We start from the raw sequence: 15373 nt of genomic DNA, 5'->3' as shown, positions 1-15373 counted from the left end.
GGTGAGGAAGTCCTGCAGTTCATCTAAACAAAGAGCACCTAGACTAGAACAGACGCAACTACGTTAATCCTACCATAAAACAATAAGACACGGTATGACCTCTCATGCTCCCAAAGTGCTGTCTAATACACACAAAGTTTGCAGACTATCAAGGATCAAAACCTCTACCAATCTACAACTAATTACAAAACTCTAAGCATATATAAGTAAATATTTCTAAGCATAAATGACAATCAACAATACAAATCTAACACCAAGCAAGCAAACAAACAAACAGACAACAAAAAACAAAAAGAAAACAAAAACTTTATGTAATATTAAATAACATGTGACAAACTTAGCCGTAAATGGACAAAACGAAACAGACCTATGCTAAATTATTGAAACAGTAAAGCATGTATGGGTCGCCAACGCTCAGTAAACAATTCTCTCTGAATCCGCAGAGCAGATGTTATTTCCTCCATCTGGTAAATTTCTCTTGCTTTATCAATCCACATATTATATGAAGATGGGTCAAGATTCAGCCATTTAATAGTGATACACTTTAGTGCTGCTGTAAGATTCTTAAGAGATACGTTTTATTGTTTCCCGCAAAACCCTTTGGTAAGACTCCTAAAATGACTAACTGTTGGTCTTTGTTAATGGTTGTTGGAAAACTGTACTGAGAACTTTAAATATGTCATTCCAAAGTGAGCAGATTTTTGGGCATGACCAGAATATATGTGAGTGGGTTCCTAAAGAAGTACCACAATTTCGCCAGCAGGTGTCAGGATTTGTAGGCTTCATTTTGGCAATTATCTCTGGGGTTCTAAAATATCTCATGACCACCTTCCATTTAAATTCTCTCCACAGCCCAGAATTAGTCACCAGATGGGCTTCACCGAACACCTCTTCCCAGGTGTCCTCTGAGATTTGAGTGCCAGTCTCAGCTTCCCACCTTGCCTTAATATCCAAAGTTGCATTTGTATTGAAACTCATAAATGCGTTATAAAAATGACTGATTAATTTTGGGGAGGAATGACTTTGAAATGTTTTTAGAAATATTTCCTCAATGGGTGAGGGCTCCAAAACTTGCCTCCATTCTTTATGTTTTGTCAAAAGGCTTCTTAGCTGCAGAAATCTAAAAAAGTCAGAAGAAGGAAGCCGAAACTGACCTCAACTGTTCAAATGAGCTCAGGTGCCCATTCCTCACAACATGACAAAGTTTATGAAACCTACTATGTGACCATGCTCTGAAGCCAGAGTCTTCCACAATAGGAGAAAAACCCTGCAGGGAGGAGAGGCTTGATAGAATTGAAATTTCTTTTGGAAGACCAAATGATTGTTTGATTCTACGCCAAATCTTTAGTGTGACCCTCATCCGTTCCCCCATATGCACATTTTTAATTGAAATGTTAGAAAAAAGCAGGGATTCCAATGATCTTTCGCACATTGTCTTCTCAATGTTTAGCCACTGAGTTTCAGACAAATCCCGCACCCATACAGTCAGGGGTCTCATCTGAGCTGCCCAGAAATAATTTTTCAGGTTTGGAACAGCCAATCCCCCCTGCAGGTTTGACAGTTTTAATCTTTGGAACTTGATCATCCCTCATGTGTATTTAGTCTCTGTGTCGCGTCATCTGTGTTCCCACCCTCCATATTTTCATGCCCAGTCTTTTGTATTCTTAGCCATAGCTTTCTGTGTCTTCATGATTTATTATAGTATTAGTTCCCCAGTTTAGTTCTCTTCACTGTGATTCTGCCTTGTTTGATGTCTTCAGCCGAAATAAAGGCTCGCTTTTCGTTCAAAACTCAGTTTCATGTCTGTGCCAGTGTCTGCGCCTGAGTCCTCCACACACTCTCCATACGGTCAGCCACTGTGACCGTGACACTAAACTACATGCTGTGTGCAGCCACTCTCCTGAGCCTGTATTATATACACAGCGGTTACAATGACAAACTGAATACAATCTCATATCTACAAAACAAGCTGAGTCAAAGTTGCAGCTACGCTTATGGACATGGAGAAAAAACAGGCGAGTTATCAGCTCACCAGCTACGACTAAGAACAGCTAACCAACTATCCTTGAGATCTACAATGACCAGGGAATAAGGTCTACAGACAACCAACTATCCTTGAGATCCACAATGATTTCAATAAGGTGTTTTATATTCCCTCCTTGGGAGAAGATGCGATCGCTAGTCTGGAGGAACCTGTCTCTAATGTTGGAATTGAAACGGCCGTACGGAGCATGCAGTCTGGAAAATCTGCTGCCCCGACGGGTATCCATCTGATTTTTTCATAAAGTTTTCTGACCGACTGAATTCACTGTTAAAATCAACTTTTGAAGAATCCTTCCTCTCACAGTCGTTGCCTCCAACAATGCATCAAGCAGTGATGTGTTTAATTGTAAAACAGGAAAAAGACCATTTAGATTGTCGTTCATGTCGTTTAATATCTTTGTTCAACACAGACACCAAGATCCTGGCTCAAGTGTTGGCCCGTCGCTTACACAAGTATTTGTCCTCCATTATTTCACCAGACGGGCTTTATTAGGCACTCTTTTTTGAACATTAGAGCTCTATTAAATATCATTTATACCCATGTTAAAGGTGATACATTGGAAACTGTAATTTGGCTTGACGCAGAAAAGGCGTTGGATCGGGTGAGATGGGATTTTTTTTTATACGCTTAAAAAATGTGTCTTTAATTTTGTATCTTGGATAAAAGTATTGTATTGCTCCCCTCTAACAGCCGTCCAGACTAACAATAATCTGCCCCCCAGGACAGGGATGCCCTCTGTCTCCTTTTTGCCATTGAACCGCTAGCTGTTGCTCTGAGACAATGTGTTGGTGTTGAGGGAAAACATCGAGGGGGTATCGAACATGAAGTCTTTCTTTATGACGACGACAGGATTTTATTTATTTCCAACCCATCGAACAGCCTCCACAAACTTTTGGATAGACTTACAATAATAATAATAATACGTTTTATTTATATGTGCCTTTAAGAGCCTCAAGGTCACCTTAATGCATACTTAAGGAATTTGGGACAATTTCTGGATATAAAGTGAATTTTGGGAAGAGCGAGGCAAAGTCTATCTGTACGACAACTGGGGAGTTTTGTGTATTTTAGCCCCTTTTAAACCCAGCTATAAGAAGTTTAAGTACTCGGGCATCTGGGTGACAAGAAAACCACAAAGACTTGTATAAAACTATCTTCCTTTATTGTCGAAGCTTAAAGAGGATTTTGGAAAATGTGAGTTTTGCCTCTTTATATTTATGGTGGGAATGCAGAACAAGGAGCAAAGATGAATGTGATGCTGAATCAGCAGAAGACTTGGACTCATTTGATTCCAGCTTTGATATCATTGATTTCAATATGTCCATTTCTGTCACACTTCACCTATAAAAGTGAAGCCATGTGGTTCCTGGAAGGAAAAACACGACTTTTTCAAGTCTTTGTCCTGTTTTTATGAGAAATGTACAACTTTAATGTGAAACATTCAGAGTTTTTTCTCTTGTTGTGTTTGTTTGAAGCTGCTTCCTGTTGGCTTCAGCTGTTTGGAGTTTCCATTTTCTAAACTTCTACATTCTGAACCTTCTTCAGGTCTGAACAGATGATGAAACACTGAATGATTTCAAGCACTTTGTCTAATAAACTTACATCTTTCATTCTTTATACAGATTGTGGAACTGTGGTTTGTCAGAGATCAGCTGTGATTATCTGGCAGCAGCACTGAAGTCCAACCCCTCCCATCTGAGACAGCTGGACCTGAGTAATGACTCCTCCTCTTCTTCAACTAAGAACAAGCTGCGGGATTCAGGAGTGAAGCATCTGTGTGGTTTCCTGGAGAGTCCAGGATGTAAACTTGAAACTCTGAGGTCAGTCAGCATGTTTTAGTTGTGCTGAGATGAATATGATGTGAAAGTTGTGCTGACACTAAACTGCAGACATCAGGCTGATATTATACTGATCCACACTGAGGATCTTCATGGTAAAGTCTGTTTTCTTCTTCTCTGGTTTAGTCCATTGACTGCAGCAGAACAATGTTCACATTTCAAACAGTGATACTCAACGTATGGCCCGCGGCCCACACGCGGCCTGCCCACCTTTCCTGATTCAGAGAGAGGGGACCCTGATTAACTGTGTAGCTTCTTCCTCACAGTTCTAAGTATCAGACACAACAATGAATAATCCACAGCTGACTGTCTTTAGCAGGTCAAAGGTCACGGCACACAGCAGACAGTCAGAAATATTCTAACTCTGATCATTTATCAGTTGTGACACTGTGAGACTTGATCAGAGGTGTGATCATCACAGCAGAGGCCTTTGTGTCAAAGTCACTGAGGATCAAACAGAAACACATGAAGCAGATTTTCCTCTTCTGGCTTTTTATAGCAGATAACCTTCAAAATATTCTGCAGTCGATCAAAAACTGAAGCAAACCATGAAGCAACATGTGAACATGAGCTGATGCTGCTGAAGTGAAGCAAAGTTACAGAGGTTTGATTACAGACACAGCTGAGAGTTTGTAATCTGTCATCTTTTTAAAAAGTTTCCATGGAACAGCAGAAATGAGGCTTTACTGTCAGAGGCCGACAGCACTGAACACAACAGCAGACTGGTGGCTAATAAACAGTGAATGATGCAGAAACAGATGTTTGAAGCTGTTCTTGGAGTACACTGAGAGAGAGAGAGCTGTGCAGGCAGGAACAGCCAAAGTCAGAGAGAATTCATGAGCATATTGATCAAACGTGAAGCAGAGTTTGGATCTTCTTTTGCTGCTGCTTCACTCAGTTTTGGTTGGAGACAGATGAAACCTGCAGCTTCAGGATCTGTGAGCTGTCCACTTTCAGCCCCGACGGCGTGTCCGTGTACGTGCCGTCGAGTGAACGATCCACGCTCTGTGTTTCCATCTTTGTGTGTTTAGCTGCTCTCATTTACTGTTTTAGCTGTTTGCTGCTTGTTGAAATAGTTTGTGAGCTTTAACCTGAGATTCTGGCAAAATACATTTATATTAAACATCGATTCAGGATTGAATGAATCAACATCGTTTTATTCAAATTAAAACCATTTAAATGGGAACATGAATTTTTTACAGCCGCCTCTAATGCTGGGTAATGTCAGCTGGTCCATGTGCAGCTGGCTGTGAGGCTCAGGGAGCGTCTACAAAGTGCAACACTGAAAGAACATCATCCATAAATATTGAGTAAGAACTGGACTCTCATACAGCGAGACTCAAATGCCTTTAAACATCAGCTTATCCTGCTGATCCAAGTCCAACACTGAGTTTGTAAAAACATGTTTGTCAATCATTTTGTTTGGTTTCTGAGGAAAATGATTCAATAAGTTGCTGCTAATACACAACATTTCATCATATTTCCTCATAACCCTCTTTTGTCTGACCATTTGATCCCATTTGAATTTGCAATAAAGGATCCACAGAGTTTGGTGACAATAATGACAGTAGATGTTTGTGTGAAAGTGCTGGAAGCAAATGAGTGTGTGATGTTCTTTCAGTGTTGCACTTTGTAGACGCTCCCTGAGCACTGGTCTCACAGCCAGCTGCACATAGAGACCAGTGTTGTTAGTCCAGGTCAGAAGATGACTTGTTGGAATGAAAATGAGCTTGTAGTTTGTCTGCTTTAATAATGTGACTGGAAAAAGGTGTTGGACTTCAAATATGTCCATTTCTGTCACACTTCACCTTTAAAAGTGAAGCCATGTGGTTCCTGGAAGGAAAAACACGACTTTTTCAAGTCTTTGTCCTGTTTTTATGAGAAATGTACGACTTTAATGTGAAACATTCAGAGTTTTTTCTCTTGTTGTGTTTGTTTGAAGCTGCTTCCTGTTGGCTTCAGCTGTTTGGAGTTTCCATTTTCTAAACTTCTACATTCTGAACCTTCTTCAGCTCTGAACAGATGATGAAACACTGAATGATTTCAAGCACTTTGTCTAATAAACTTACATCTTTCATTCTTTATACAGATTGATGGGCTGTGGTTTGTCAGATATTGGCCTTGATTATCTGGCAGCAGCACTGAAGTCCAACCCCTCGTATCCCACAGAGGTGGACCTGAGTGGAACCTACAGCAACCTGAAGGGTTCAGGAGTGAAGCATCTGTGTGATTTTCGGGAGAATCCACGATGTCGATTTGAAACTCTGAGGTCAGTCAGCATGTTTTAGTTGTGCTGAGATGAATATGATGTGAAAGTTGTGCTGACACTAAACTGCAGACATCAGGCTGATATTATACTGATCCACACTGAGGATCTTCATGGTAAAGTCTGTTTTCTTCTTCTCTGGTTTAGTCCATTGACTGCAGCAGAACAGTGTTCACATTTCAAACAGTGATACTCAACGTATGGCCCGCGGCCCACACGCGGCCTGCCCACCTTTCCTGATTCAGAGAGAGGGGACCCTGATTAACTGTGTAGCTTCTTCCTCACAGTTCTAAGTATCAGACACAACAATGAATAATCCACAGCTGACTGTCTTTAGCAGGTCAAAGGTCACGGCACACAGCACTCTGTGAAACAGTTTGGAGCAGGAATTCTTGCACATTTACAAACTGACACTGCTGCACGGCATGCTGGGTAATGCTAGCTGCTCAGGTATGGGCGTGCTAATGGCTGTGAGGCTCTGTGGCTGCAGAACACCGAAGAAGAGAAAAGAGAGGTGGAGGATGAAGAAAAGAGGCGGAGATGAAGCAGAAGTTTTGCTCCAGAGAGGAGCTGTGTCTGTGTGGGCGGGGCTCAGGCTGCTCCGCCCACACAGTGACAGTGAAGCAGGTGAAGAGTAATAAATGAAGACAGCAGACAGGATTTGATAAGCTGATGTACAAACATTTAGGTTGTGTCCAAATTCATGGGCTGCATCCTCCTGAGGCCGCATTTGTAGACCTAATACGTCACAGCGACGCGTCGAAGGCTGTCCAAATTCGTAGACTCCTCCGAATGCAGCCAACAAATGCGTCCTCCTTTTCCCCGAATTTGAAGGATGGGTCGGGTGTGTCCTTCGTGGCCTACCATATCCCAGAATTCATAGCGCGGCCCAGCCAAACTCCAGTTTCCAACAATGGCGGCCGCTACTAAGTTTTAAAATGACTCATACTAATCTTTCTGGGTCACAAAATAAACTTTTAACATATTTTCAGGCGAGAAAGTAGCTGTGTAAACATCAAATATCTGCTCGGTTTATCAAGATACCGCATATTTCCAAAAGTGCTTCGACGTTTTCGGAGACGTCTGCTACCCACCAGCTCGATAGCTCGCCGGGAGCTCGAGGGTCACTGAAGCCGCCGAGAACGGCACAACTCCCGGCACATCATTTTCACATCACCGCGGACTTTCGCTACTCAGGTTAAACGTGATATATAAGTCACTTAGACAACCTCAAAATGTTATTGTTGGGCTTCTTTCAGTGTTTTGTTTGTTTGTGAGTAAATCGGTTTGGCTGAGATTAAAGTTATTAGATTAGATTAGATAAAATAAAACTTTATTAATCCCCCAGGTGGGTTCCTCCTTGGTCTTTACAGAGCTGACTAAACGTCAAACAGAAAACTGATTAAACAGAAGTATGAGACGGTCGAGAATTTACGCCAGTGTCCTGTTATATTTTAGATAGCAAGGAGCAGACGGCTGAGTTTATTAAACTCCACCGAGACAGCGGTGACGCTAATCAGAAGGCTAGACCGTCCAATTTCCCCAGCCGTTTATTTCCAGCCTACCCGACCTTCTGAGGACCCAGCCCACGTAGACCGCAAAGGCCGGGTCCTCGGGAGGATGCAGCCCATGAATTTGGACACGACCGTAGAATGATGGTGGCAGCTACAGAAACAGGTCCATACAGACTGAAGCGTGTCTCAGTCTGAATGTACACTGCTGTTATAAGAGCTGTGGAAACTCAGGTCAAAAGGACGTAACCACACTGCTGACAGTTCCAGGACATTCACAGAGTTACAGCATCATTTGTGACCATAAAGACAGAAAGCTCATCCAAATCCTGGGATTAAAAGTCTGTCCTGGTGGTGTCCAGTCAAACACGTCTCTGTGAAAGCTTCAATCCAACAGGCTCCAAAGTCCTTCTGCTCATTTCCTCGCCGGGTTCTTGATGCTCCTGTACCATCTCTCTGTCATCCTCCTCGCTCCCTCTTTGCACTCACAGTCTTTGTGCATCATTAACACTCACATGTGGAAAACCAAAGTTTTACTGGGCAGAAGATGATCATCAGTGACTCTGTCTTTAAAACACTCTTGTTAGAAATGTACGACTTTAATGTGAAACATTCAGAGTTTTTTCTCTTGTTGTGTTTGTTTGAAGCTGCTTCCTGTTGGCTTCAGCTGTTTGGAGTTTCCATTTTCTAAACTTCTACATTCTGAACCTTCTTCAGCTCTGAACAGATGATGAAACACTGAATGATTTCAAGCACTTTGTCTAATAAACTTACATCTTTCATTCTCTATACAGATTGGAGCGCTGTGATTTGTCAGAGATCAGCTGTGATTATCTGGAAGCAGTGCTGAAGCTCAACCCTTCGTATCCCAGAGAGGTGGACCTGAGCTATCACAAGCTTCAGGATTCAGGAGTGAAGCAGCTGTGTGTTCTTCTGGAGAATCCACAACATCAAATTGAAACTCTGAGGTCAGTCTCCACGTTTTAGTTGTGCTGACACTGTCGATCTGTGGAACTAAAACCTTTATACAGGAAGTCTGGTTCAGCTCTTTGTAGACCTTCTAATCTCTGATGCTCTGAGTCTTACTCAGTAGATGATGCAGAGTTGTGAAGCCGATGTGGGTGAGGACACTCGCCCAGCTCTAACTACTTTGACGTCCAGGCGGCTTCCCTGCTTGTCCTGATACAAACAAACCTGAGTAACCTTGCAGGTCAGATCTCATCAGTCACACCTGTTATGGCAGCTCTCCTCTAGATTGTAGTTCTTGTTAACCTGGGATGGTTTTAGAAGCCTGGACCACAGACTGCAAGGGAAGATATTACTGGGAAAGGCCAAAGCAACCTATTAGACCCATTAAACACTAACATAGATGAATACTCAGATTTAAACCTTTATTGTTTCACAAAGGGTTAAAAAGGGAACGTCCACAGTTTAGACTGCAGCAGATTTTATTAAAGCAGTTTGACAGGAGCAAAGCAAAAACACAAAGAATAAGTGTTTCACATATTAATACATATAACATAATAATAAAAGAAAAGCAAAATAATGATAAAAAAGAATGAAAAAGTTGTCCAGAGCAGCAGGATGTCTGAGGTCTGCAGAAACACAAAAACACAGCAGCTAAAAATAGTTGTTGAAAGAAAACGAGGTGGGAGCTGCTGATTCCTGAGCTTTGATACTGGATTAGCTTCAGTAGTTATTCCCATCACTGCTGTAGGAGCTACATTTAGTCACAGCTGATTGTCTTTGACCAATCAGAAGACTACTGTTGTAAAAACAAGCAGACAAAGAACCAATGAGAGTGAAGAACAGGATAAAGAGCTCGTGTGATGGAGGCAAAGCAATAATCAGCAGACTGTAGCAGTTTCTATCTGGATGAAAGTAGAAGGAGCTCAGCGGAGCTCAGTCCCATATCTTTGGTTAGAAACAACATCAGTGATTTCCTGCTGCTCGAGATGATTCCAGCAGCTCTCATTCCAGCAGCTGATGAGAGAAACAGCTGATGGCTCACAGCTCGTGCACTGTTGGATCTCCAGATGTTCACGTGGCTGAAGTCTGTGAAGAAACTGTGGTCCACGTAGTTCACACGGCCTCAGATTGGACCGAGCTCCCTGGATCACTGCAGCATCCTCAGCTGGTACATGGACGTCTCTGCTCCTCAGTCTTGGAGCCCCTGCAGGTCCGTCCACACCACCGGGGTCTTCTCACTCACCTTTCCTTTGTCCTCGTCCTTCATCGGCTGTGCTGTGTCTTTGTTCCTGCGGTGTTGTTCCCACGATGCAGCGCTGATGTTCCCTCCTTGAATGCACAACAAGTACGGTGCTGGTCTTTCTCGGGTGGAGCAGAGACAGATTGAAGTCTTTCAGGCTTTAGTGCCGACTTCCCTGACAGAGGCTGGACTCCATGGTCTGCACAGGAGGCTTCTACACTGTGTGGAGGTGACTCCTGGACTTGAAGACAGGCTGCAGGTACATGTGTGATGAAGAGGAGCTACAGCAGTGTGATGGAGCTGCAGGTGTGAAGAAAGTCCTGCTGTCCTGTCCCACCCTCATCTTTGCTTCCTCTGTCTTCTCTGGACTTGTCCTCCTGTTTCAGAAACAGCACTGCTTCATGCCGAGGGTGGACGGGAGCGTTGGCTCTGATTCTTTTACCGTCCACCACAAGGAGACACTGATGCTGACCTCCTGATTCATCTGCATGTGTTCTGCTTCACACTGCTCACCTCCACCAAAGACTTCACAAACATCGTCTTTCTTTGAGTCCAGTTTGTCCCACAAACACTTCCAAATCTCCTCCTCTGAGATTCTGCAGCTTCTTGCAGTGTGACTCAGCTGACTTCTGACAGACCACAGACTGGCACAGCATCCACATGTGTCTCCTTTCAAACAGGCTCTTGATGTTTCCTCCCACATCATTCTGGCCTCTCAGTCTCCTTTGTTCTCCAGCTCTGTAGCTCCAGCTGGTGAAGCTTCAGTTTTCCATGTTGGTAACAGTAAACTACAGCCTCTGCTGTCAGCTGGGTAACTAAACAGAGCTGCAGCACGTCTCTGCGGTGGTGCTACATCCAGCCTGCAGACGGCCGTCTACATGTTGTAGTGGTTTACAGTCACCAGGGGGCGCTGTCCCAGCCATGCAGGCAGTGGGCTGCTCTGGTTGTGCTGTTGTTGGTGAAGCTGAAGTGAAAGTGATAGGTTTGTAGTTTGAACCTATCCACTGGAACGTTAAGGACAATCTGCTACGCAGCAAAAAGCAAGACACAAGGCACCAAAGTTCTCTGGTTTACTCATGCATGAGGGAGACCTGGCTGGAGCCAAGCGTCGTTCCACCACTTGACCACCATCAGACTCTCAGCCAGGCTCCCCATAGCACTCCTTTTATTGTGGTTACATGAATATGCATAGGGTCATTAACATATAGCATCTCACATAGGTATACATGTGAACAAAGAATACTGTGTGTGTGTGTGTGTGTGTGTGTGTGTGTGTGTGTGTGTGTGTGTGTGTGTGTGTGTGTGTGTGTGTGTGTGTGTGTGTGTGTGTGTGTGTGTGTGTGCGTGGTACTGCTGATCAAAGGGTCATATAACATCCTTGGTCAGGAAGAGGGTAGACCCCCCTTCACCCTAGATGGTTCACCCTAGATAACATGGTGAGGAAGTCCAGCAGTTCATCTAAACAAAAAGCACTTAGACTAGAACAGACGTAGCTACGTTAATCCTGCCATAAAACAATAAGAGAAGGTACGACCTCTCTCGTGCTCCCAGGATGTGGGTGTGCATTCCAGTGTGGAATACACACCAAGCCCCTGCAGCCTGCTAAAGATCACACATCCTATCACTACACAATTGATTATACACCTCTAAGAATATATGGTTAAATATTTCCTAATACAAATGACAATAATAAAATCTAAACCCATCAGAAAGCGAGAGTTAAAACACTGAACAGTGTCCACTGAGCTTCTTATGCTATTCTCATGCTCAAAGAAGTTTAACAGGAAGGACGACTCGTCCATCAGGCGTCCAGCTGTCCGTGACCGTGTCCACAGCAGAGTGTGACCGAGGCTTCATGCTAACACGCACACATGAAGCTAATACCACCACGAGCAGCTGCTCAGTGGATTTGGAGGACAAATGTCTGCAGCTTCTCACAGGCAGTATGCAGAATGTGGATCTCCACAAAGACTGTGGAGAGCTCGTCCCACACTCTAAATCCAAACTTGTCTGCACAAAACTTCTCACACGTTCCCGTCACAAGTGTCTTCTAAGTGAAGCTACCAGGTTCAGGTCCAGCTTGTTTATCTGGAGCTGCAGGAGATGATCCATCCTCACAAAGCAACACAGCAGATATGCAAACACACAACACAACCAAAGGATTCTCTCTGCATGTCTGTGGCTGATGCTGCTGGAACGAAGCTGTTTGAAACCTTGTTGTTCTGCACTTTGGGACCAGAAGAGGAAACTGAAGCTCTGTGCAGAGGGTCCAATGGAAGCAGCCAAGCGCTGTAAGTGTCTGCTGTACAGGGATGCTGGTTCAGCTGTGGCTCAGTTTCACAGTGTGACTCAATAAAAGCAGCAGGAAATCAAAGCTTGATGCTTTCATCAGTGTGGAAATAAGAAAGTTTCCTGTGACAGACGCTGGAGCTCTTTCACTCTCAGCTTCACAGTTTCAGCTTCAAACTTCTTCCAACATGTTTCTAACACGGCCACATTCCACCTTAATGGAGCTGATATCTTGTGCATCAGCACATTTTCTAAAGGCAGCGATCACATCTTTAGTTTTGGATGTTTAACTGCAGATTGTTTATGTGTTTCTAGCACATTAATTACAGCAGCAGCGTTGACCACAGTGCTGTACAAGAATCCAAAATAACTATTAAAATAACTCCTAATATTAATATCACACATCAAATATCAAATAACTCTCATGCTGTATTAAAAGCCAGTGAATACAAATGTGTTTTAAGAGCAGATTTACAGAGACTGACAGCAGGAGCTGGGGCTGTTCGATAGAACGATGTATATATGATGACCATATGAAAACGTCTATCGTTTCATATCACGCTCTTTGTTTCCTGCTTATGTGTTTGTGTTTTCCAGATAAAGCTTTCAAAATAAATCTGAAGATCCTGTTGAGAGTTTTCAAAATAAACACAATACATTACTGCGGTCGCTCGTTTATCGAGTTACGTTCTAAAAATAAGTCTCAGAATGAAGTAGCAGCTTTATGTTTTACAAGTATTATAGAAGTTTTAAGGCAGTTAAACCCTCACTGCACACTTTCTACACTTTTCTCAGACAGGCATGAACATTTTCACACTTTTCTCTCTTGTTTAAACAAAGTTCAAACCTTCATAGAAAAATAAGTTCATTATTAAAGAGTGAAAGCAAAGTGTTTCTGAAACGTGTCAAATCAGCCTTTGCTGGCATTAAATGAGCTTCTGTGTGAGGAGCACTCGTCCATGGCCTGGGCTCCTCGCTGTCAGGTAAAGTTGCATAAAGCTTTTGAGTTTTTCTGCAGATAATGTTGGTGTCCAGCACGATGTTCTTTTTCCTGCGGTCACTGATCCACAAAGCCAAAGCTGACTCCATCCTTACGATGTTCTTGTTGTGGACAGTTACAACCTTTTTGCCTCCTTGTTGAAACTATGATGGTCAGCATCTTCCTCTGCCTTTGGCTGCTACCACAGGTGCAAAACGTCTCGTCATCATTGTTGTTTGTTGGGACAAAACGTACAAACATACAGTGCAGCACTGCAGAGTCACACTGCTGTAAATTTGAACACATTCTGTACTGTACAGGAGACACGGCACGAGATTGGCTGACAATGGTCTACAGCCAATCAGGACGCAGAACACAACGCGCTGTACAAAACAAAAGCATGCAAAATTGCACAAAAAAGATCAGCAAAACAGCGAGGCCGCCAAAGGTGAACTGTGTTACAGCGAGGGACCAGCGTATATGTGGTTGTTGGGACGATAAATGTCTTTGAGCTTGTGTCAGAAGACGAGCTGCAGCTTTCTGGACCAGCTGCAGTCTTGCCAGGCAGGTCCCACTAACTCCAACATATAAGGAGTTACAATAATCCAGCTGGGACGTCATGAAAACGTGGATCGCCCGTTCAAGGTTTTTAAAAGATATAAATGATCTCACCTTAGATAAAAGCCTCAGTTTGAAGAAAGACCGCTGTACAACTGAGCTCAGCTGTTTTTCAAATTGCCGTCAAATATAAGCCCCAAATGTAATAATGCGATTTAATAAAAGAGCTGAACCAGTCTAATAGAGCGCCCTTGATGCCGCCATGCTCCAATGGTGAGGTCAAGATGCTGTGGTCAAGGCAGCGGTCAGATCCAAAAGCACAGCGGAGTCTCCTGATCAGTGGCTGATAAAAGATCATTAAGAACTTTTCAAAGTGCAGTTTCAGTGCTGTGAAGAGCTTTAAAACCAGACTGAAACCTTTACAACAGATTGCAGCTGAACAAATATAATCTTTTACAAAATCTTCGACAGGAAGGGAAGCTTTGAAATAGGCCTGAAATTTGAGCGGACAGAGGATCCAGATCAGGTTTTTAGTACAGGCTGTACAACAGCATGTTTAAAACAGGCTGTACAACACCTGAACTAAGACTGCTGTTAGAAATCGCTAAGATGTCGGAACCAACAACCTTTAAAATCTTTTTAAACACGTGTTGGAACAACATCATTTGGACAAGATGATGTCTTTATAGCATCACATCGTTCCTCCACCTGATCAAACCACACAGGCTCAAACTGATCAAAAACAGCTGAGCAGGTGAATATTTTAGCCCCGGTGCGATCTCAGGCGAGAGTATCGATGATGGCCAAAGGGCAGCGTCCAGCTCTACGGCCGCTGAAGAGCAGACTCAACAGACGCGCGTGATGTGGATCCTACTGCTCTAAAATTGGAGCTTCTTCAATCCATTAAAGAGGACATTAGTACGCTGTTAAAAGAAGAAGTCAGAAATGCATTGAAAGAAGATTTTGACAATATAAGGGCTGACGTGCAAGGACTGAGAAATGAGATCGCTAACAGCATGGCGGCGACGTGCGGCAAAGTTGATGGAGTAAAGGTTACAGTGAAAGAAGCTGAGGATGGGCTGTCAATGTGGAGCGATGAGGTGACCACCCTGCAGTCTACAGTAGAGAGTATGAAGGAGGAGCTGTCTGACCTGAAGGATAAATGTGATGAAGGCAGGAAGCGGAGAGCTAACATCCACATCATAGGGATCCCAGAGGGCCTGGACTCGAGCTCCTCCACGGCCGTATCCGTGCTACTACGTGAAGTGCTGGGTATGGATAAAGACGTTATTGTCGACCGCTCACACAGGAGCCCTATCCTGAGAAAGCCAGCTGGTAACCCGCACGCCGTCATAGCCGAGCGTCACTACTACCAGGATTGTGTGGCTACGCCGTGCCAGGGCCCAAGCCCCGCTTGAGTTTAACGGACAACCTATTGCAATATTACGACTGGGCGATATGACCCAAAGTTCATATCTCGATATTCTTTAGCTGGATGGCGATATACGATATATATCTCGATATTTTTAAAGCCAGAAAGTTCGAACAAAAAGAGAGTTCTTAGTCAAAGCTGTGTCCCAAATCTCACACAGGCACATTTATTAACATACAGCGTAGATGTACATGAAACAATTACTCAGGAATAAATGATCAGCATTTATTAAATAATAATGCTCCAT

The 15373-nt window shown here is 43.4% G+C and overlaps 1 protein-coding gene across 1 annotated transcript in view; it reads left to right on the top strand.

Annotated features, from left to right (window-relative positions):
• The window catches only part of LOC112432436 (protein NLRC3), a 3307575-nt gene that overhangs the window by 167436 nt on the left and 3124766 nt on the right, over positions 1-15373 (top strand). The window contains exons 8-10 of the mRNA XM_076881152.1: positions 3667-3864; positions 5972-6151; positions 8454-8627. Coding sequence (XP_076737267.1) covers positions 3667-3864; positions 5972-6151; positions 8454-8627 — 552 coding nt within the window. The remainder of the gene's footprint in view (positions 1-3666; positions 3865-5971; positions 6152-8453; positions 8628-15373) is intronic.

Source organism: Maylandia zebra, unplaced genomic scaffold, assembly GCF_041146795.1.
Source record: "Maylandia zebra isolate NMK-2024a unplaced genomic scaffold, Mzebra_GT3a scaffold03, whole genome shotgun sequence".
Taxonomy (NCBI): domain Eukaryota; kingdom Metazoa; phylum Chordata; class Actinopteri; order Cichliformes; family Cichlidae; genus Maylandia; species Maylandia zebra.
The sequence above is the reverse complement of the archived record's forward strand: the minus strand, read 5'-3'. Positions and strand labels throughout refer to the sequence as shown.